A 24,815-nucleotide genomic window follows, 5' to 3' on the forward strand; every position below is an offset into this window, starting at 1 on the left:
AACAGTAAAGTTATCCCCATTTTTTTTAATATTATGAAAGATAATGTTACGCCGAGTAAATTCATACCCAACATGTCACGCTTCAAAATTGCGTCCGCTCGTGGAATGCCGACAAACTTTTACCCTTTAAAATATTCATAGGCGACGTTTAAAAAAAATCTACAGGTTTCATGTTTTGAGTTACAGAGGAGGTCTAGGGCTAGAATTATTGCTCTCGCTCTACCAATCGCGGCGATACCTCACATGTGTGGTTTGAAAACCGTTTACATATGCGGGCGCTGCTCACGTATGTTTTTGCTTCTGCGCGCAAGCTCGTCGGGACGGGGTGCGTTTTCTGGCTCCTAACTTTTTTAGCTGGCTCCTAGATTCCAAGCAAATTTGTCAAACCCTGGACGGCACCCATGTCTAACAAACACTTCAAGACTCCAGCCATAATGCACCGGCACCATTGTCTACACTATTTGTATGTTTATATTTTGGCACTGAATCCCCTGGGCAGCAGCACCACCAGCAGATACACCCCATTTATGCTGTACACATGCAAATATTTGCACACATACATGTGTGCAGCGTAATAAGCAGTGAAAAATGAGTGTAGATGCAGAAATGTCCTTGTTTTGGTTGCAACTAAATGCCATGGACCAAACAGTGCTGGGTTAATGGGCCCATAGCATAAAATATCACTGTGTTCAAACCCCTATAAAATAGAGATCTGAATGCAGCATATTGTATGCCTCTGAGCATGAGCCCTTATATTTGACAGACACTCCATTATAGCTTTTCAACAAATATGTAGTAGTGTAGCACCCTCCTACGCAGGTGCTAGGCTGTCAGATAAATGTAGTTCTTTTTGAGCTCCTCTGTAATCGGTGGAGCAGCGTGCGATTGCTTTGGGCTGTTCTGGGTTTCACTGGCTGCAGGTTTGATTACTCCCCCCTGCTGAAGATTCTAGAATGTAGTTGGCTGGATGAAGAAAATCAGCAGCTGAACATTAATGTGGTCTTAGCCAATCCCTGGGGGGGGGGGGGTCACCAGAAGTTCCCAGTCTAGAGGGCTGCTGCCCTCTGGTAGCCCAGCTGTCATTTGCCAAGAAGCTCATAGATGTCCCAGCTATGCTAAAGCTGCCCCCCCCCCAAGAATCTCTGAACCTAAAGGAGGATGTCACCTAGGATCTGGTCTGTAGAGTCCACTAAGGAATTGTCTGCCTTGGGTACTAGGAATGCATTCCAGTAGCCAAGGATTTGTCAGTACAGACCTGAGTGCAGGATCTGGGTGTCTATTGCTGCTGTTAACACCAGTGCACCAATACCAAGGCTGGCCTGGAACATTGCTTAAGGTGTTCCAGTGCTGCCCATTCCCTGAGCTATTGTTAGGAGACTGTTCTTTGAAGTAGCTGCAGAGTGAAGCATTCTTTTATTACTGTATTGTAGAATTCTGGCATATCCCACAACACCCTGGGCTATCAAAGTTATTCCAGCAATCAATACAGAAAATGGCAACCCCTAGACTATTTATTGAGCCAGAAGAGTGAATGCTGTCGTGTGCCTGGCTGCCCCTTGCACTAGCGAGATGAACCTGGGACAATTTTAGCAGCCCTGGAAGTTAGAGACAACCAAATCATTTGCCAAAAAGATACGAAATTGTAAGGTTACCGATAGGTCTGATAAAACCAGGACTGAAAATGGTACTATAGACAAAACATTTTTTTCAATTTGGATAGCGCAAGAGGGTCATAACCCCTGTCAGATTTTTTTGTCATCTGTGCCTCATTGCAGAGGTTTTCCTTCACTTCCTGTCCCATAGTTTAACAGGTCAACAAAACCAATGTCCCCATTGGAAGATTTCCCCACCATTACTTTTCTGGGAACACAAAATTTGGAATTTTATTTTACTTGAATTTTCAATGATAATAGTAACAGGACCAATAGAGAAGGTGAATCGCCCTAAAGGGGCACAGAAAGCATAAAAAAAAAAAGAGAGAAGTTTTGCCTTTAGGTTCTACTTGAACTCAAACAATGCTTTAAAACAAAGCACAATTGCTTTGATAATGTTCCCTTTGAAGGAACAAAGCCATAATGCTCATAAAATTCACTGCAGCCCATGCACTGGTCATACCCATGTTACATACACAATGCTCAAATTTGTGGAATTTTTTTTTATTACACTGGTAATTTGAAGTACAAGTACCCAAGATTAACATTTCCCAAACCATCCCTCAGGAACTGACAGCTTGATCTTCTGGATCCTCTCCCAGAATCCTGGGTTAAAATAATTGGTTTCCCATTTTAAACTGTAACTAACAGTTATGCAGCTGGATGGAAAGGATGTAGTTGGTGGCCTCAGGAGGCTGGGAAATCCTGCTTTAGATGGCATGAACCACAGGAGAGTACTGATTATTACTGTGTAAAAAGCACAACATTTAGGTCACAATTTTGGAGAACAGTTTTCCTAATTAAGGCCGTAATCAGCAGCTTCCACACTGTTCTCAATGTAGAGCTTGTAAAATCCCGATAAGTCTTCTAACTCAGTGTAGGTTGCCTTGACAGCTGGGTCTTGCAGCATACGATCCTGCCAAGCTTTGACATTTGGGGTCTTATCCAAAAGGCTAAAAAACAGAAATATAAAAATCACTTGGACATGTCTTGTACTACCTTTTGGACTGTAGCTAGTCATAGTTGTGCATCCCATTCACTATGTGCATTTCCTCTCCTGCTTAGCCAATCCAAAATGTGCATGTCTATGAAAAGATCCTTTGTAATAAAGATCTTTAGATGCGTAGATAATCAACTTATGGCAGGATAAAGCATTAAAAGCTAAACTACACCTGGACAGGGCAATTGAATTTCAGATAGTTATGAGATAGTGGAGCGAACTGCCCGATGTTTCTGGAGCACAGGCCGGCATAGGGGGAGGAGGCTGTGTGGGTAGTCTTCTGATATAGGGCCGATACTTTCTCATGTTGTGCTTTGTACATCTGCGAATATCCGGCCCTGTCCGGGATAAGAATGCTCGCGTTTCTTCCATTGCCCTTTTTTTTGGACAGTATTGTAGTTCTTGTATGTATGTATGTATGTATGTATGTATGTATGCATGCATGTTTTGTAAAGAAAAGAAAAATCTACATATTTGAAGAAAAAAAAAAGCATGCACATAAACATCCATTTAAATATATTCAATAGCCACCAAGGATCTAATATAATAAAAAAAAAACAAAAAAAAACACATTTTAATAATGCAAAGTTATGGTGTGTGCGTGTACACACACACCACAACTTTGCATTATTAAAATTTAATATTTGATCCCCAAGCAAAACATGACTTGGTAGAGAAGCCTTTATTGGAAAGCAGAGGCAAGACATTTCTTGTAGTTAATGACCAGGTTTGCACACATCAAGAGACATTTTGGTCCACTCTTCTGTACAGATCTTCTCTAAAAACCCCTTTCACACTGTGGCGTTTTTCAGTCGCTTTGGCGTAAAAAAAAAAAAAAAAAACCTGAAAGAAGCCTCATCTGCAATCCCAATGTGAAAGCCTGAGTGCTTTCCACACTGAGGCGCTGCGTTGGCAGGACGTCAAAGTCCTGCAAGCAGCTTCTTTGCAGCACTTTAGGAGCATTGAATACACTGCTCTTAAAGCCCCCCTTCCCATTGAGGTGCTTTTTTTTTTTTTAATGCCAAAGCACCTGAAAAACGCCTCAGCGTGAAAGGGGTCTTAGAGCTTTACCAGCATTTTCGGGCGCTGGCAGTGTGAAAGGGCTCTGAAAGCACTCAGGCTTTCACATTGGGATTGCAGATGAGGCTTCTTTCAGGCGTTTTTTTTTTTTTACGCCAAAGCGACTGAAAAACGCCCCAGTGTGAAAGGGGTCTAAATCCTTAAGGTTTCTTGGTTGTCGCTTGGAAACGCTAAGCTTCTATAGAATTGAGGTCTGGAGTCTGGCTAGGCCACTCCATGACCTTAATGCGCTTCTTCTTGACCCACTGCTTTGTTGCCTTGACAGTATCTTTTGGGTCATTGTCATGCCGAATGACCCATCTTCAGTTTTCTGGCTGAGGGAAGAAGTTTCTCATACAAGATTTAACAATACATGGACCCATCCATTGGCCCCTCAATGGGGCAAAGTCGGTCTGTACCTTTAGCAGGGAAACGGCCCCAAAGCATAAAGTTTCCACCTCCATGCTTAACTCTAGGGATGGTGTTCTTAGGGTCATAGTCGGCATTTTTCTTCCTCAAAAAACACGCCCCTCTCCTCAAGAAGGCACATGTACAGTCATGCCAATGAACATCTAAAGGATTCAGTGAAGGATTGTGAGAAATTGCTGTTGTCAGATGAGACCAAAGCCAAGCTCTTTGCCATTAACTCAACTCGCCGTGTTTGGAGGAAGAAAGACGCCGACTATGACCCCAAGAACACCATCCATACAGTCAAGCACAGAGGTGGAATCATGATGCTTTGGGGGCCGTTTCTCTGCTAAACGTACAGGCTGACTTTACCACATTGGATGAGAACCTTCTTCCCTCAGCCATAACACTGAAAATAGGTCGTGGATGGTTCTTACAGCATAACAGCGACCCAAAAACATCCCACCAAGGCAACAAAGGAGTGGCTCAAGAAGCACATTAAGGTCATGGAGTGGCCTAGTCAGTCTCCAGACCGCTTCTGCTGCGATTTGTCACAGCAGAAGCTGGCCAATGAATGTCTGCATGCACCAGCTGATGGTCAAGCAGAGACACAGGACAGAGCTCTGTCTATGTAAACAAGGCAGAGCGCTGTCCTGACAGGGGGGATGCAACAGATTTTCAGGGAATTAAAGTGGAGTTCCACCCATAAATATAACATTACATCAGTAGTTTTAAAAAAATGTCATTAGTCCTTTACAAATTTTTTTTGTTTTTTTTAGATGCCTTCAAAGTGTTGTTGCTAGGTAGAATAGTTAATCTTCCCACTTCCTGCACCTAGGTGCTTAATGCTTCCTAACCTACACTGCACAGACTCCTGGGAATGTAGTGGGTGTAACTTTCCAGGAGTCTGTGCACTCCCCAGTCTCAAAGAATCATGTGACTTGGACAGCACAGGTGCTGAAACCTGATCTGACACTGCTTGTGCAGCACTGAGCATGTGCTAGATCTGCAAGGCTGAAATCCAGGAAGTCATACAGTCTGGCTTCATGATGCCCACACTTAAGATGGCCCCAGTCAATTTATATTTTATAAAGTGTCTAAATGCTGTAACAACCTAACAAAACGGACCTTAGTTTACAGACTAACTTTACTAGAATACATTAAGCGTGTGTATTACAGGGGTATTTATATTTAAAAAGTGAAATTGTGGCCGGAACTCCGCTTTAAATCAATCACTTTTCTTAGTAAAAGCACCAAGCACTGGCTAGGCACACATTTAACTTTTAATTTAGCTGTTTAACCCCTTCCCAGCCAGTATCAGTATAGTGACAGTGCATATTTTTAGCACTGATGACTGTATTAGTGTCACCGATTCCCACAAAGTGTCAGAATGTCGGCCGCAATATTGCAGTCCTGCTAAAAGTAACTGATTGCAGCCATTAATAGTATAAATAGAAAATTCCAGTATATTCCATAGTTTGTAGATACTACAACTTTTGCGCAAACTAATCAATATTCTTATTGGGATTTTTTTTACCAAAAATATGTAGCAAAATACATATTGGCCCAAATCTATGAAGAAAGTGGATTTCATTTTTTTTCCTTGGATAGGTTTTATAGAAGTAAAAAAGATTTTATAGAAGTAAAAAATGTTCTCAAAAATGGTAAGTTTTTGCTTGGTTATCAAATACCACCAAAATACATTTGTGGTAAAAATGACAACAACATTTTATTTTGGTACATAATTGCATGGCCGCACAATTGTCAGCTAAACTAACGCAGTGCCGGATCGCAAGAAAATGGCCTGGCCATGAAGGTGGGTAAATCTTCTGGAGGTCAAGTGGTTATTTTAAAACAAGAGTAAGATATTACAACTGCAATATGTTTTTTTAGTTCTTCGATTCCAGTTCATCATCACATTGAGTAAACAAAAACGTGGTTGGCCTTACCCTTCCAATCCACAAAAGCCGAATTTCTCAAACCAGGGCCACGCCATATAGTCAAAAAAGGACACAGATTCACCACCAAAGTATGGTGTGTTTTTCTTAGCCAGAGCCTGAAAACAAGATAGAGAAAAGTTTTAATACAAGTGGCTTTTACCTATTCTGGAGAAAGACAGAACGACAGAAAGGTACAGCAGGGTGTATAGAGTAAAGTGGTGGTGCAATCCATCATGCTGTTGTCAGTCTTCCCCCCACCAATAAGCAATCTGAACATTTTTTACCTCTTCCAGCTTTTTGAACTTCTCAAAGAACTGTGATTTTATTTCAGTTTCCACGTCACCGTTTTTCAATGCCATAAAAATCTTGGAAAATAAAGATGTGATCTGAACGAAAATAAATAAAAAGTATGTGTTTATAGTGTCATGTTCAATAAAGCTTAGGAGATTTAAAATTGTATCGTGTGTTAAAACATTTTCCCCTGTATGATGCTTCTTTCTTGGCATCAAATGACAGCAGCATAATACTGAAAATAGAACAGGGTTGGGGTTGGGGGGGGGTGAAGTGTTAGATGAACTAGCAGATGAATGGTTTGTCTCAATAACTGCTACAGAGATTGTTCTTTTGAAAAAACAGACTTACTGGCTGGATCACCAGGTGAAAAGGAAAGAAAACCTACGATACTAGCACATTGTAAAACACTTGGCTTAGAATGAAGCCCTCCAGTTTGCTTTTGGGTTGAATACCGATTTAACACAACTTTAGGATTAGTGGAATTTGTCACCATTTATATTATTGAGCAAACATTTGCTCAGTTGCCCCCCCAGTTGTACAAGTTCATTTGACTGGCTGGGCACTAGGCATGGATTGCTATGGACAATTCCATCTAGATTGTATATAGGGATTGGTTTGTTCACCATTTCTATGGTTATAAACATAAAAATACTTTATATTACACAATTCTCACAATTTTTTCAGGCAGCAAGTGTGTGTTTTATGATAAAGTACAGTAAAACCTCAGATTGATTGAGTGTTTCAGGAGCAGGATTCAAACCTCTGGGATGTGTCGTACCACATGCGGCCAGAGCAGGGGCGGACTGATAACTCATGGGGCCCCCGGGCAATAGGAGATTATGGGGCCACACAGTATACACACCGTATACATATACACACACTGAAAAGTTACTGGAGAGGTGGGGCAGCTATAATGTTGGGATTTTTATATAAACAGATTTTTACATACTGTCCCTGCTTTTACTGAGGCTGGCAACCCTTATGGGGCCCCCCTAATGGCATGGAGCCCTCAGACAGTGCCCGAGTGATCAGTCCGCCCCTGGGCCAGAGGTGCGGTGACACTTGGCTCCCGAGCGTCTCCGGCACCCCCCCACCTCTGGCCACATGCGGTATTGCATACAGTGACACTGGAACCAATTATCTGAGTTTCCATCAATTCCTATGGGGAAACTTGCTTTGATATAAGAGTGCTTTGGATTACAAGCATTCTTCTGGAACGAATTATGCTCGTAATCCAAGGTACTACTGTATTTGATTTAGTATCTACACCATATTTGAGACTGATGCATGTTTGGGAAGCCTGGTAGATTAAACATGAGTTTTTGTGCACCGCAGGTCTGGTTTATCTTGTGTTGCCAAGCATAGATGGCCAAGTTTCACCGAATGGGCTACCCTAAAGCATATGTATACACATGAAAATTACTTCCTATAGACACATGCCTACTTTGCCTGATGGTAAAGCCAACAGCTGAGGTATACAAATACTGAAAAATTACCAAGTTCCTTCCTAATTGTTTATGTTTTATATCTGATCATCATATGTGCCAACAAGATCACAATAAAACCCATGAAAAATATAAAATCATCAATGATACAAAATAACTTGAAGTGAATAATCCATATAATTAGAATGCAAGTATTATGTATAATGCTATACATAAAAAATGTTCTGTGCCACTTTCAACGTCTTCCAATGTACGTCATAGTTTGGCAGCAGTGCATGCTGCTTGCTTGTACATCTTGGTTCAGCTGTCTGCTTCATTGTGAAAATTACTTCCATGTGTGCGCCAACATGCCACTTCCCTTCCTCACCCAGCTTCTGAAGCCTTTGCTTCTGGGTGCTAGGAGTTGGGACATCCATTGTGGGTATCAGCAAGTACATCTGCTCTCACTTTTAGAACTGTCACTCCCCAGATACTTTTATGGAGCTCAGGAGTGTCTTAGTGGCCTAATAGACCCTTGACGTCTACTTAAAAAGAGAACCTGTCACCTAAAACTAATGCCATCACATTGTGACAGCAATAAAGTCGAGGAGGAGGGGAAATTTTTTTTTTTGAATCGTCTAAAAATTAGGGCTGTGGAAATCGGTACTAGTGGTGCAACAGATTGTAAATGATTCGAACGGGTCACCATATGCGGATCGGCACACCACGTGATCCGGAGCTCCACTGCTGCCTTGGCTTCGGCCTAGCTCTCGGAGCGGCGGTCATCTTAATCCACCTGGTGGTGGCCTAGGTGAGCCTAGAGCGGCGCGCTGACGTCGTCAACCGGCCTCAATGGCTAGTGTTCGGCTGGCTTCTCTGACTAAACAAGCACTATTCTTCCCATACAGTGGGGGAGATGTGGACCATATTACAGTGGGGCGATGTCTGGACATTAGTGGGGGGAGATGTCTATGGTGATCCGAAAAATGTATGTGCGTTATAATTCATCGAAATTAGTAAAAAAAATAAAAAAGACAATTTTAATCAGCAACAGCCCTACTAAAAAATATCATTTCTATACACAGGATTCAGGGTGAATTCACATATTTGATGTTTAGAGAACATAGATATAAATGCAGTGCTGATCTTTTATTACCAAGAAATTGACCAGCTGTAGGGATGAGCTTCGAGTCGAATATTGCCTGTTTGCCGAACAGTGAACAATTTGGGGTGTTCGCAGCAAATTCGAAAAGCCGCAGAACACCCTGGAAAAGTCTATGGGAGAAATCTAAAGTGCTAATTTTAAAGGCTTATATGCAAGTTATTGTCATAAAAAGTGTTTGGGGACCTGGGTCCTGCATCAATGCAAAAAAACTGCCGTTTTTTGGGAGCAGTGATTTTAATAATGCTTAAAGTGAAACAATAAAAGTGAAATATTCCTTTACATTTCGTACCGGGGGGGAGGGGGGGTGTGTATAGTATGCCTGTAAAGCAGCGCTTGTTTCCCGTGCTTAGAACTTTCCCTGCCCAGTGTCATTTCTGAAGGATAAAAAGTCATTTAAAATCACTGCTCCCAAAAAAACTGCCATGTTTAAAACTTTTTTTTTACATTGATATATGTCCCCAGGGGCAAGACCCGGGTCTCCAAACACTTTTTAGGACAATAACTTGCATATTAGCCTTTAAAATTAGCACTTTTGATTTCAAACGTTTGAGTCCCATAGACTTTAATTGGGTTCTAAAGGTCACACAAACTTTTGGGCTGTTTGCAGGTTCTGGTGCGAACTGAACGGGGAGATGTTCGGCTCATCACTAACCAGCTGCTGTGCTAATAAGTTAATAGAAACAAAAAGGATTACCATTTTAGTCATTTTGAATGCTGTGCTGATCAACTGCAGTGAAACATAATTCAAATAGTGCAAAACAAAAACAAAAACAAAAAAGTCCTGTGGAAAAGTAGTCTATCGAACTCACCAGACTTTCAAGTCTACAACGATCAAAAGGTCCAATCGCTCCAAACATCAAACCCCATGTTTTAAACCATTTTATTTTCTCAGAAAGTAATCTACAGACTAGTGCAGAGAGATACAGCCGAGTTTGATATTAAAGTTCACTTTTCAAGAATCGCCTACGCAGTTGAGAGGCAGCATGTGTCCCAGGTGCTTCCCCCTTATGTTTTCCAGGCTGTGGAAGAAAAGGGACAGTGTTCCACACATGGTGGACATGTCCAAAAGTCAGCCGATTTTGGATTTACATCTATAATTTGATTTACTAACTTGGGTGAATTGGATTAACTCACCACAGCAGGTGCTACTGGGACACCGAGTAGAGGGAGTACCGGGACACAAGGAAATTAGTAGCATTCATCTTTACAGCATCCAGGTTGGCAGTGGCTAGATCTTGGAAAGCACGATCCCCTTAAACTTTGTGAAAACTAAAATGGTTGTGGATAATGCCCAATGAACGCCTTTCAACAATATTGCTGGACAAGCAAGCCATGTTTGATAAAAATTGGGAGCCTTGGATTAAATATTTTCCCAAAGCTTTATGAGATATCTGTACCTTGTTATGCCTAGATAGTCAGGGATGCACATCCTTTATTATCTTATCATCTTCTCTTTTTCTTCCCTCTACTGGCTCCCCCCCCCTCTCTTTTATTTGAGCAACCAGTGAACTACACATTATGGTACATTATGTTATATGTGAAGCATTGTGGGGACTCTGATCTCCTTCTCAGAACCCAGGGAGCAACTGGGAACCTAGACTAGGTCAACTCCTTTGTGAAGGGTTTTCGATTTGTTGTTTGTTACAGCTCAGAGCGAAGCAATACCACAGGTATATTTGTTGAAATATGTCATTATGTTCATACTTCTAATACCTTAATGTATCTTTCGGTATGCTGTAATTCCTGTCCAATGGGGAAAAAAAAAAAATTGCTTCGAAATTTGATATGTAAACTCTCAAAAATTGAAAAAAAAAAAAAGTAAAAAATTGACGCATATAGGCCATTTGCTTCCCCTATTCCTCTCCTCCAGCACTTGGTTTTAAGTGCGATTCCACCTGCTAATTAGTTAAAGTCTGGTGAATTCATGGGTTATAAAAATTTGCGCTGAGGTATTGGTTGAACCCCTACAGGTTTTCTAGGTAGGCGTGTCTACAGGATTTGTAGATCCATCACATAACCAATATATCCTGAAGATTACCAGGAACTTTAATCTAAATCAGGGTTCCTCGAATATGTTAAACAAAAAGGTCCAGTTCATTGTTCTTAAGACTTGACTATGAACAGTGTGAGTAAAAAGTGCCCTGGGGTTAAGTTTGAATAACCCGTGCCCCATCGTTGGCATCAGAGGAAGGAAAAATTCTCCCATTCTTTGCATCAGAGGGAGTTCTAGTGCCCCATCATAGATGTCAGGGCTAAGAATAGTACCCAATGGCTGGTGTCAGAGGGAGGAATAGCACCCTATAGTTGGCATCACAGGGAATTGTGCCTAAAGCCTCGTACACACGCTTGGTTTTCTCGGCAAGAACCAGCAAGAAAACTGCTGGCAGAGCTTTCTTGCCAAGTAAACCGTGCCAAGAAAACTGCCCAGAATCTAGACGAGAAAAATAGAGAACCTGCTCTCTATTTTATCGTCGTGATTCTCTGCATTGTTTCCTGCCGAGAAAGTTAAGCGTCTATATACTTACCTGTCACCGTGGAAACCCACGCATGCTCGAAATGACGCATGCATGGTAGCTTCCAAGGCATAGGTAGGGTGTAGCAAGATGGTGGCGACGGCATCGAATGTGACAAGCGCATGCTTGTTGTAGTCAATGACATCACTGCGTTCTTGCCATTCAAAAATACAGTGTGTTTTTTGGATGGAGTGTTTACACTCAGCCAGCAAGAGAATCTTGCCAAGAATCTCGTCAGGAAAAACTACGTTTTTTTTCCCCTGACGAGATTCTGGGCCGTGTGTACAGGGCTTTAGGCTCCTGCATCCAATTCGCAAATGGTGTGAACCCAATCTTAAAGGTCAGTTAAGTTAAATACTGCAGGGCTACAACTTGGAGATAATTGGTCTAAAGTAAGAGGCTTCAACCTTAATATGCACTTTCCACCACCCACCAAAAAACACAAAGTTCTCATACATACTGCAGAGAAAGCTTCCAGCAACATCTTCTGTTCAGCTTTTGCATAGGGGTTAGATGGAAGCAGCTTTGTCCCAGGAAAGGCATCATCCAGGTATTCACAAACAATTGGCGATTCATAGATGATCTTCCCATCAGATGTCTCAAGTGAAGGTACAAGACCCAGAGGGCTCTTCTCAAAAAACCAGTCCGGTTTGTTCTTCAAATTGATGTTCACTATTTCATGCCTATAATGACAACACATGAGAAAAAAAGTCAAGTGTGTGTTTTATTTGCCACATGCAGCTTTTCCCAGCACACCTGTGCCAGGATGGTCTAACTATTCCATTATCAAACTCTGCTAAAAAAAAATAACTTCACAGCGCCATACAGTTGCCCTATACTGCACCCGGTCATTAAAGGGGTTGTAAAAGGCACACGTTTTTTCATCTTAATGCATTAAGGTGAAAAAACATCCGAGGATTAGCGCCCCACAGGGCTGATTGAAATAATCACATCCCATGATGTGGCGCGCCGGGGGGGCTATGGCCACCGGCTGTATCATAGGAGAGAGCCCGCAAGAACTAACCCCCATGGGAGAGAGATCAAATAAAGGGGGTTAGTTCTTGCGGGGAGGAGCCGAGACAGCCACCAAGGGACCCCAGAATAGCAGGTTCGGGGAACACTCTGTGCAAAACTAGCTGCACAGTGGAGGCAAGTATAACTTAAGAACAAAACTTTACAACCCCTACGGGTTACAACACACCTAAATTATTAGCCCCACTCCTGAACACCCCCCAATGGTTGCCTTACCCATACCCCGTATCATTTTTATTGCTTGAATTATTTTTCACATTACGGGCGTGAGTGGGGCCTCATGTCTAAGTTTTACCTAAGGCCTCACAAAGCTTAGAGCCTCTGCAGGAACTGTACTCTTTATGGAGAGATCTGGAGGTTTCAAGATCCCAAATGCCTCCTATGCCATTGAAAGCATTCAAAACACCAAGATCTGTGTATTTGAATATTTCGATTTTTATAAAATTGTCCCATTGGATTACCACAGCGGAGACCGGATCAAAGCAGATCCCGGCTGGTAGTTTGAGTCTCCCAGTGTGACGGGAATGCTCGAGCAATCCACAGAAGTGCCCCCCCCCCCCGCTTGTGACAGCAATCGAGCAGAAAAAAAACCCACATACAGCACCGGGTTGATGAGTTCTACACATTGACACACTGTATATGCCTTTAATATCCACAAACCTGTACCTCTGCACTTACATACCTCTGCACTTACATTTTGGAATAATGAAACGTAAAAGCAATTTGTATATATATATTTTTTTAAACACCAGAAGTTTATTTCGAGTAACTCAATAGCATTTTCATATTCTGCAATCAGTGTATGCATGAGATAGGACATATGCACATTCCATGACAGATTTTATGGTTTGTTGTAATTTTGGTATGACGAACAATGTAATATTGCTGGTTCTAATATGTTTATACATCTGAGGAAACAGACTGGATCTGAGACATAAGCAGATACCAGTTTACAGTTATTGATGCACATCTGTAACCTTTACATCACAATGTTCTATTTAAACAAAAAATTAAAAATAGTAAGGGGAAAATGCATTGAAACAATATATATAGTTTACAAGACTGTTCTGTTCTCCCAAATAGTACTATTTGGGAGAACAGAACAGTAACCCCATTGTTTTTTTCTCTCCTAAAAAGTTTTTTTTTTTTTATTATTTAAATGGTAAAAAATAATTGTATTTTCTACCTGTCGTAAATTCATATGGCAAATGGTGAGACTCCTGAAAAATCCCTATCCTAACCTTTCAGCCTTGTATTTATATTACGGGGATGTGGAGTCCAAATTGATACTAGGAGGCACAAATATTAGGATCCAATTAAGCCAAAAAAGTTGAAAAGGTTTACATTGACAAAATTTTATTTTTTCTTAGATGTGATTGGGTGACTTGCTGTAAGTGAATATAGTTTTACCTTATTTATAAAGGTCAGTTGACATTCACCTTGTCTAGTTACCTGTATGTAATGCTTTAGTAAATAAAGTTTCACTTTTCAAAAGAGTAAAATTATACACTAAGAAATTTAAATACATAAATCCTTGAAAGCATATATTAAACATTTCAGTCACCAGATGGTCTGCAATTAATTTTCTTACTTGATTCCTTTGGCGAGTAGGACGAGTCTTGCTCTCTGGGCATAGGGGCAGAATCTCATGCTGTATAGTCTAATCGATCCTTGTGGCACTGGACCTGGGGCATCACTGCCTGATAAAAAAATCCAAAATGATTGATCCCTTTCAAGAAGTAGACAAGTTACACGGGCTATATGAGAGAACTATCCACATCAATCGCTACCACTTTAGACATCCTTTTACAAAAAGTAGTCAATCCAATGGTATATTTTTATAGGAAACATGACAGTATAACCAAACAGGTTATGATGAGAACTGGTACCTTTAAACAATGCCATGGGGGGGGGGGGGGGGGGGATTCCAGATAAAGGATCTTATCAACTGTGCCACCACGTCCATGTAACAAACTATATGTATGGAAACCAAAATGCCAGCTTCGAAAACGTAAAGGGGAACACTTTGCACTATTTCAAAGGAGGTTTGGAAGGAATGAGAGTTAAGGGTATATACCTGTTGAAACTGTCGCCAAGACTAGGCGATTTCAACCCGATACTTCAATAGGAAAACTGATGGATCTATAGGTTGAAATCTTATAGGTCTTCCTGGAAAAATAGCTCCCACTCTCAAACTCACCATTCTTCATTTATATCCATCTGTAGGCACACCTATGCCCTTAGGTTAATTTGGCTTTATGCTTGTCCCACCTCTCCTGTCACTTACACATCTGATACCAACTATTTCAGAGTGTTGTACAAATTAGATTTGGAATAACTATTGCAGCCTCAATACTGGATATAGTACATGTCAAATTAGTATGTTATGTATTTACTATGCAGCTTATTCAATACACCCCGGTATCTTATAGATAAGAAAATAGTAGCCCCCATAAGGCGGATTTATATTTACTGAACTGAATTAATGTGACTCTACCCCCATCCAGTGATCTAAGGGGGTATTAAAAAGTTATGTCTCCTAGCATGTCCATTTGTAAATGTCCCTGCCATGCCCATCCAACTAGAATTGGTTTATCTATATGTGCTGTTAATCTATACAAACTAGGTTGTTTATCTGCCAATTTGTAATTACCCCTCAAAGATATAGATTAGTTAACATAACTCTATAATCCGATTGGATATACGCTACAAAAATAAGATATGAAATTTGATACAGCCATCAAGAAACTCAACACTGGATCCAATACCATGACAGGGATTCAGCATTTCCATTAGCATTTGCACAGTATGTTACAACCCAGCAGGTCCCTTTAAGATTTCTGAAGAGTGGCGGCTCTATCCGAGTCTGTTACACTGAAAGGGAGTTCTAGGATACCCACCTGATGTCCAGACGAAGCTACGCATTCGCAAAACGCATTGTCATCACAGTGCGACACCACAGCTGTAGCCCCTACAGCAGAGATATGCAATTAGCAGACCTCCAGCTGTTGCGAATCTACAAGTCCCATAAGGCCTCTGTGTGTGACCCTTGTGGCTGTCAGTCTTGATAGGTCTCATGGGACTTGTAGTTCTGAAACAGCTGGAGGTCCACCAATTTCATACCCCTGCCCTACAGCATTGGCGAGTGCACGAGGTGAATCTGTTTGTTTGAAGAGGAGCTTTGCTCGGAGACACATAGGAAAGCTGGTTTTATCTATACGTGTACAAGCGGTAGAGAGAGAGAGAGATACAGTTTGTAGTTGCATCCATAGCTCCAAACGTGAGTATCACATGTTGACTCATAGCCCCAGGAGGGTTAGACACTGAATTACACAATACTTAAACAACGCTACCTGATAAGCATCAATAGAGAACCGAGGACTGCGCGTTCCAGTGGAAGGGTAAAAGTACAGATTATTTCATTGATATTCTCATCTGAACCCGCTATGTGAAATAGGACGTTTGTACAATGCAATCTTAACTCGCCGCTCTTCCCAGGCTGATGCCCACATACCCCTCCTGCCAGACCCTCCACTCATTGAGTGTTCCCACACAAGATATATCACTGCAGTTGCAGCCAGAGAGATATACTGATCACGGGGGATATTCCCTGCACCTGGCAAATTTAGCGAGGCTTTTTGACTCCGTGCCTACTATAGAACACCATCCCAGGATACATTCATATCCCTACAGCCACTATCCTTGCCCAGTAACAAACCCATCAGCATCTGTCACTACAGGTGTCAACACAAGGCCCGGGGGCCGAATCCGGCCCTCCAGGCCATTTCATGTGGCCCTTGCACCTCTCTGGACCTCCTCCAGACCCTTACCTTTATGCTGCTGTTGGGAAGAAGCTAAATGCATTGCTTGAAAGTAAGGGGGTACACTGATGTAAGGGAGAGTGGGGGGACTCAACTTCTGTTGGTGGAGTGGTTCTTGAGATCTAATGTAAGGGGAGAGGATGCGCTGGACATCTAATCTTACAGATACAAACGGCTCTTTTGAGGGCAATGATAATGCTGATGCGGCCCACGATGAAATTGAGTTCGACATCCTTGCCTTAAAGGCAGGGGTGCCCAACCAGTGGCCCGGGGGCAACATCTGACCCGCGGCCCCCTGCTCTGGGATTGAATAGAATAGTTATTTAAGGTCAGTTTATTACTGAAATCAGTGTATATATGGGCATATCTTTTCTGCAGTGGTTACTGGGCTGCTTTAAAAACAGGTTCTGCAGGTGCAGATTAGTTTACCTGCACTAAGCCATACACTTCTGTTATTACCTGCGAGTTTGGTGAGCTTTCTGAAAGTGCACCAAACCTGCAGAATATAATAGAAGTCTATTGAAAAGTGCAGGAAAGCCAACGGTGCACCCCTGGTGTGGGTAAACCACAGCACATCAGTGTGAAAGCAGCCTTGGGCCCCTTTCACATGGTCAGTCCAACCAATTGGACCCTCCATTCACCTCTAAGTAGTGGAAGACAAACAAACTTGTGTCCTACCTCCAATACGACCTGCTAAAAAGTATAGTGGGCTATGTCTGTGTCCGCTTTGCATAGGCAGAGCAGAAACCAACATGCCATCCACCCGCTCTGCTCATTGGTGCCCGCGACCAGTTACCGAGTTGCTTAAGTGGCCCTCGCTCTTCAAAAGGTTGGGCACCCCTGCCTAAGGGATCCATACGTTAGCCACTCCATGCACACATGCTAACTAGTGTTGCTCACGAATATTCGCATTGCGAATATTCGACTCGAATATAGCATATTCGAGAAATCGCGCTATATTTCGAATTTCGCGGTGAATATTCGCAATTCCGAATATTCGCATTTTTTCAATTTGATTTTTAAAACAGATCACATCCTATCGACGTCTAAAAGCATTGCTGGTATGATTAGGGACCCTGGGCCGAGTAGCTAAGCTGAGGCGATCCTTTTATGTTGCCAAATTGAAAAAAAAAAAAATTGCGATTTTTCGCTATTGCGAATGCGAAAATGATTGCGAATTTTCGATAACTGTGGTAGGAGAACTCTGATTGTCTTTGATGCAAAAGGGGGGGGCTTTGTGTATGTGTATGTTATGAATATTTGTATGTTTGATATTATTTTTTTTTGTAAGAAGGAAAAAATTGCGCATACCTTAAAAAAAGGGGAGAATACAGCAGCAACTCAAAAATGTTATACAACATAAATTAATACAAGACAGAAAATGGAGTCGCTCTACAAGAATAAAAAATATGTCTAGTGACAAGACATGTGGGCAAATTATAAAATAAGCAAGCGCAAATAACTTGTGAAATACACAGTGAAACAAATATATAAAGAAATATAGTCCCAATAATAGAAAAATAATCTTTCATAAAAATGTCTTTGATATGTGAAGTGAAAAAAAGTCCAAAGCATGCAGCATGAACGTGTTCAATCTTCAAGGTGTTTGATTGACAAACGGCTGTGACAGATGGATAGAGTAAAGAATCACCACCAATGCAAAACACTTTTTATTTTCTATTGTAAAATATCAAGAATATTCTGAGCCAATCAGAGTGCTCCTTCCGCATTTGCCGAATATTCGCAATTATTTTGTATTGTAAAATATCAAGAATATTCTGAGCCAATCAGAGTGCTCCTTCTGCATTTGCCGAATATTCGCAATTATTTTGTATTGTAAAATATCAAGAATATTCTGAGCCAATCAGAGTGCTCCTTCTGCATTTGCCGAATATTCGCAATTATTTTGTATTGTAAAATATCAAGAATATTCTGAGCCAATCAGAGTGCTCCTTCTGCATTTGCCGAATATTCGCAATTATTTTGTATTGTAAAATATCACGAATATTCTGAGCCAATCAGAGTGCTCCTACAGCATTTGTCGAAATTGCGCAATAAATATCGCATTCGCATGTTGCGATATTTCGATAAAATATCACGAATATTCTGAGCCAATCAGAGCGCTCCTCCAGCATTTCTCGAAATTGCGCAATAAATATCGCATTCGCATGTTGCGATATTTCGATAAAATATCACGAATATTCTGAGCCAATCAGAGTGCTCCTACCGCAGTTATCAAAAAATCGCAATTATTTTCGCATTCGCAATAGCGAAAAATCGCAATCATTTACTTTCGATAAAATATCACGAATATTCGAATTTAGCGAATATATCTCGAATATTCGAATATATATTCGAGATATATCGCGAAATCGAATATGGCATATTCTGCTCAACACTAATGCTAACCAAGATCACCTCTTAGGTTAATTATTCTCTTTCCCCTTTTGTCCCCCTGCAGCTCAAGCCTCCAAGGGGTTGACACCTCCTAGACATATAGCGTATACATGAGATGCAGCAATTGCCATGGAGGTGTCTCACTCTGCCGAATGACTTGGCTTCCGGACAATTTTGTTATTTGTTTTTTGCAATTTGTGTTAAATGTTCCTGTACCCTGTTTGTTGTTGTGTGTCCTTGACACAGCTAGCGTGCATTACCCTGCATAGTCTAGCAGATTTTGTGTTTTCCCACACTTGTGCCTGCTAACTAAGCAGCAACATGATTTTGGACAATTAATTTTGTTTAAACTTTATTATTAGTATCCATTGAGCGGTCTGCGCCCTCAGTCATTTATAATAAGTAATAGTGACTGTGCTGTGTGGGTGTGGAGGGATAAAAACAAAAACAGTGAATCCCACCAAAATAAGGCGGGGTAATCCCTACAAGCAATATCCAGTCTAAATTGTGGGGGTAGGTGATCTGAGAAAGCTTAACAGTGTACAATGAAATAAATTCATAAAAAATAGAAACACAAAAATAAAATAAAGTAAACACAATAGTGTTAATCTATGTCCAAGGTAGGTACCGCAAGACCAGATGGTTTGTGATCCTATAAAATTATAAAGTGCAAAAAGTCCAATAGGATTAAATACAGGTGAAAGTCTCACATCCAGAAAAAAGGTTAAAGAGTGCAGTTCTCAATATGCTGTGAACAATGATGTAGTGAAGAACCAAAAATCCAGTGTTTTTAAAGAAGGGCAAACTTCGGTGCACACGCCTCTAGTGGTTTAGGATGCTCACCTCAAGGCCATAGCACGGACAGCCTAGATACCACTTCAAATATATTCAAAGGTCCAGCAGGATGGTTGGCTAGATGTAATCTCCACATTAGATGGTCATATTGGAAGAAAAAGAAAGAGACAAACATGGCGTAGTCCTGAAAAGATGATCTGGGAAATAATGAATCACATGCACATGCACTCACATGGAGGCCGTGAGCAGTGGGCCTATCTTCAACGAACAGCGAGTTTGTGCGATCCAATCAGTAATCTTGATTGTATACTAATCCTCTCTCTTTAATCTCCACCTAAACGTCCGTGGATACTGGCACACAGAATGCTCAGCGGGTGTAGATGGACAAAGAGAGAAGAAGGCACATAGTACAGCTCCGCTTCAAAAGTTTTTAATGTAAAAGAATATATAAAACTCACATTTCAGATGTCAGGACGTTTCCAAACAAAACGAGCAGCGAGCTCGTATCTCTCCCGTCAGGGTCTGTGAGGACTAGTACTTCCTGTCCCTACACGTGGCGTCACGTGACTTCATCAGGGGATGATACTAGGAGTACTAAGGGATCTTAAATAGGCCACAAGAATGTCTGCTATCATGGGTGTCAGTCGGCCATTTTGTCGGAGCCCATTGAACTGAATGTCACCGCCGTCATACATTGACATAGACACAACTGGCGCGCGGGTCATACAGTGTGTGGTGAACACTAAAAGTATATAGCAGCAAAGGGCAAACTGTAAGTTAAATCCAGCATTGAAGAAGGGAGACGTATTTCAGGACAGATGGAGATAAACAATATAAGCATAGGAGGCATTTTGTCAAACACTGGATGACTGACCAGTCGGGACAAAGCTGCCTGGTGCAATATATGTAATGGTCTAATGCAGCTCTGGAAGCCAAAAATCTTTACTAAATAGGAGAGGCTGGATGTCACCAAATAAAACCATAAAATAAATCATATAGTTAATATGATTTAGCGCTAGTGAAAATTAAGTTATATATATTTTTAACCCCCTTTTATGTTTTTATATAACTTAATTTTCACTAGCGCTAAATCATATTAACTATATGATTTATTTTATGGTTTTATTGTACACTGTTTCTCAGATCACCTACCCCCACAGTTTAGACTGGATATTGCTTGTAGGGATTACCCCGCCTTATTTTGGTGGGATTCACTGTTTTTGTTTTTATCCCTCCACACCCACACAGCGCAGTCACTATTACTTATTTCATTCACTTTCTCTTTTGGTTAGGACCAATTTTAGGTAACTGCAGCAGTGCCCCCTAGGTTTAGAACACCGATAGCGCGAGAGCCCTTCCATTTCATCTCAGTCATTTATAGCCTTTCTTTCCGGTTTTCTCCTCTCCACAGGAGAACCAGGACATATGATTCTAGACAATTTTAAGGGTCATTTCTCGGGACACCATGTCTGCTTCACTTGAGAGCCTTCTTTCCCCAAGGTAGGTCACAAGGCCTTTCCTCACCCAATTGCTTTGACTTTTACCTGAAATGCAGAATGTTATAGTACAGAGCAGTATACAAAGGAGCCAGCTAACCTGCCAGCATGTTCTTGGAGTGTGGAAAGAAACCTGATTACCCATAGAAAACCCACACACAAAAAAATATGCGAACTATGTAGACAGTGTCTTGGCAGAAGGTCAAAACAAAGGTGTCAATTCACTAAGGGTTAAATAACAGCAAATACAATCTGTCAAAATCAGAAGAAAGTAGGTTAAAGAGGAAAAGAGAAGTCACATTGAAGGAATGAAGCATAAAGGAGATAGAAAAATACAAGATTATAGTTTTTTTTGGATTGATATAAGCAGATGGTATAAAATGTGAAAACTTGTAATGTGAAATCTATGGGTGAAAAAAAAAAAAAAGAAGGTTGAAAGTGCAATTCGCTAAAAATTATACAATAAATAACGAATGCGGTGTATGGTCGATTGAACGATAAATTACTGCATGAAAAAGCTGTAATGATTGCATTGAGCTGGTTGCTAAGGAGCAGGCTGGTAAGTTTTTATTGCACTTTAGTTTTAACATGAGATCTGAGGTCTTTTTGACCCCAGATCTCATATTTAAGAAGACCTGTCATGCTTTTTTCTATCACAAGGGATGTTAACATTCTTTGTAATAGGAATAAAAGTGACCCAAAAATATACATTGTAAAATGTATTTCAATAGGAGCAGTTTACACAAATGTGTTGCGCCGACATGTTCTGCACTGAGAAACAAGCAGAACAGGCCCCACTTTTTAGTGCAATGCATGAAATGTATGCAAGCACACCATAATATGTATAAGAGCAGGAATTTAAAGCGGTTGTATACCCGCAGCAGCTTCTTTTTTTTTTTTTTTACACACACACACCTGAAAGGCAAAAGGCATAATGAGCTAGTATGCACCGTATACTAGCTCATTATGAAATACTTACCTTGGAACGAGGTGTGGAGAAACTTACCTGGTCCACGCCGAGGGAGATGCCATCTTGCCTCGGCGTGTCTTTTCGGTATCGCCGCTCCAGCACTGTGATTGACTGGAGCGGCGATGTCGTCACTCCCGCGTGGGAGACTTCATTCCAGCAAGGTCCGGCAGCTGCCGGGCCTTTAGCCGAGGATCTCCGCTGCGTGTGCGCTGCTGCAATCAAACCGTACAGGTTTAGGAGATATTCTTTATACCTACAGGTAAGACTTAATATAGGCTTACCTGTAGGTAAAAATGGTAGTACAGAGTTTACTATCACTTTAAACAGTGAGCTGAAGTTTCCTTTACAAATAAAGCTCAGTAATGTAAATGTTTCTTTTTTTAAACAAAGCATAAATCTACCTTAAAACATACCTTCCCAACTGTCCCTGATTTGGAGAAATGTCCCTCGATAGAGATAGAGATAGATATAAAATGCACTTTTAATGAAAAAGGGCTAAACATTTCATCTGATTTCTTAATTGCTGAATTTATAAATTCCAAAAGCCAATATAAAAAGGAATAATAGTGGTAAAAACAGCCTTTGTGGTTTTGATCAATCTTATTTTTTGTACAATTCTCCTTTAAGGGGGCATGGCAGGGTGTGTGTCCTATGCCTGCATACTTTTGGCGATAGGGGTCCCTCATTCCCATCTCAGAAATTTGGGAGGTATGCCTTAAAACACACCAGAATGAAAAGGTGTGAAAGGGGCTCGGAGTCATAAGCTGGCCACACACTATACAACCTGATTGGGTAAATCTAAACATCTACACAAGGGCCGAATGTCGGGAGATGTTGGCCGGTAAGGGGGGGGGGGGGATGAAGGAGAGAAGGCCGACATTTGGCCTGTGTATGTCTTCAAGCTTTTGAGCAGAGAAATAAAAGTTCAAATGCCTGTAAAAGCAGCTTTTTTTTTAGCAGTAGTGTACATGAGCCCAATGACTTACTCCAATGATTTTAGTTTTGTAATTAGGATCAGCAATTTGTTAGTGTGCATATAAAGGCACAATGCAACATGTTAGTCCCTTTCAGAGTTCTGTTTTTTAACTGAACACATACAAGTTGTAGAATGATCTGCCAAGACAAGAACAGCCAGGCCCAGCTTGCCATCCTATTGGCTGTCTGTAGCTCTGCCCCCTCCTGAGCTGTCAGCTCACTGTTGTAATAGACAGAGAGGGGCCTGCATATGGGATTTCTCAGAATTTCCAAGCAGCCATTCTACAGCAATACATACGAATCTCATTGCAGAAGCCCCGGGCTCTATCACACAAACGCTGTACCTTGACATGGAGTGCAGTCTGATATCATATGCTTTACATCAGCTGTAATGGAAGAACTCTGTGACCTTTCATTAGGTAAAAGCATGCAATCTGCAGATGCAAATGTCACACTGCACTTCTACCTTTAGCCAAGCTTCTCTCAGAGCCGGTCATGTTTGCAGATAGTCGCCGTCGCCTTTAGAGGAACCTGTATGGTAAAAATAATGAGAAATAGATGAGACTCCTGAGCAGCTCAGCTTCCAGCATGCGACTCAGAATGCCAGGGAGGCTGTCCTGACCTCGTAAAAAAGGAGAAGCTTTTCCTCCTCCCATCAATGATCAGCCAGAAACATATAGATAATCCTACAGCGAAAATTATCCATATCTGCTTCACCTATATCCTCCGTCCTGATTACAAAACAGTCATATGACTGATTAGGACAAAGATCTCTGCCTGTGTATAGCGCCGCATCAGCGACATGATTCTTCAGAACTAGAAACATTGAGGCATGGCTGGTATGCAGTATGTACAGCAAATAGTTTTCATATCTTCATAGAACAGGGAGTGGTGAAAGCTTCCGACACTTTATATTTTCCTGTCTCAGAAAGGCCACAGAAAATAGGAGGAAATCGCTACAAAGTGCCATGACTAGACAAAATTATCCCCAATGGAAGATTTACCCTTCTGGTGACAATTCCCATTGTATTTCCCATCACTTTCTTACTGACCAAAGTCACCAGGACAATTACCTACCTAGCAGGAACACACAGACAGCAATAAACACTTGGCAGAGGTTCTACTCCATCCAAAACTGGAAAAATAAAATGGTTTTGGCTATACGCAGAAATAACTGAATGCAAGTTATCAAAATTCCAGCACTGAGCACAGGGATCCTAATGGGGGGGGGGGGAGTTGTCCATGATGACCAATCAGAATTGTTATGCAAAGTGTATCTAAATTCCACCACAAAGGCCTAGTGATCGCTTCTCTGGAGTGCTTTCTCTGCAGAAAACAGAGTACACGGCAGGAAAGTCACTAGTAGAGCAGTGCAAAAAGGCAGGGCCATCGTAATAGCATCATGGGCCCCTGGGCAAAGTAATGCTAAAGGGGCCCCTACAATGGCAACAGTGCAGGTAAACAGATATGAAGTAGGTAGGAGGCAGACAAGCGGAGCTTTCCCTTTTGGGTGGAGCTCCGCATTAAAGTGGATGTAAACCCCAAATTTTTTTTTGTCACAATGTAGAGAATAAGATTTCCTATCATCTGTGCCCAGTCTGGTCACACAGAGTTAATCCAGCGCTGAGCAATCCTTTTTATTGTTCAGTGAAATAAAACAGACTTCCCTATAAAGACCAAAGTCCTTGCTTGAGTGACAGGTTATTTACATATCTCGTGCACTAGCTTCCTGACAAACCGATCCAGGGAAAGATTATGGTAGCTTAGAACATATGGACCATGCTGAACAGTTGGGTATTTGAGTATGCGCTTGTAAACTTATTACCATCAAAACCCATTCTCTAGGCTGTGGAAATACATAGCCCTCTCTTCCT

General features: G+C 41.3%; 1 protein-coding gene across 1 annotated transcript; it reads right to left on the minus strand.

The window, feature by feature from the left end:
- Window positions 1–2,138: 2,138 nt before the first annotated feature.
- On the minus strand, window positions 2,139–23,680 carry LOC120946962 (glutathione S-transferase omega-1-like). The gene is made up of 7 exons (XM_040361834.1): window positions 23,564–23,680; window positions 23,408–23,472; window positions 14,079–14,187; window positions 11,916–12,138; window positions 6,344–6,445; window positions 6,069–6,175; window positions 2,139–2,605 (listed from the first exon to the last, which is right to left on the minus strand). Exons 2-7 carry the CDS (start codon window positions 23,436–23,438, stop codon window positions 2,449–2,451), a joined length of 729 nt encoding a protein of 242 aa, XP_040217768.1. The 5' UTR covers window positions 23,439–23,472; window positions 23,564–23,680; the 3' UTR covers window positions 2,139–2,448.
- Window positions 23,681–24,815: the final 1,135 nt, after the last annotated feature.

This window comes from Rana temporaria, chromosome 8 (assembly GCF_905171775.1).
Source record: "Rana temporaria chromosome 8, aRanTem1.1, whole genome shotgun sequence".
NCBI lineage: Eukaryota > Metazoa > Chordata > Amphibia > Anura > Ranidae > Rana > Rana temporaria.

Excerpts from the sequence above, each read along its gene's own strand:
- LOC120946962 (XM_040361834.1), bottom strand. The coding sequence starts at position 23,438 with ATGACCGGCTCTGAGAGAAGCTTGGCTAAAG. Across the intron at positions 6,446-11,915 it reads TGCTGGAAGCTTTCTCTGCA|ATCACATCTTTATTTTCCAA; the intron begins GTATGTATGAGA and ends ATTTTCGTTCAG. Across the intron at positions 6,176-6,343 it reads AGTTCAAAAAGCTGGAAGAG|GCTCTGGCTAAGAAAAACAC; the intron begins GTAAAAAATGTT and ends TCTTGTTTTCAG.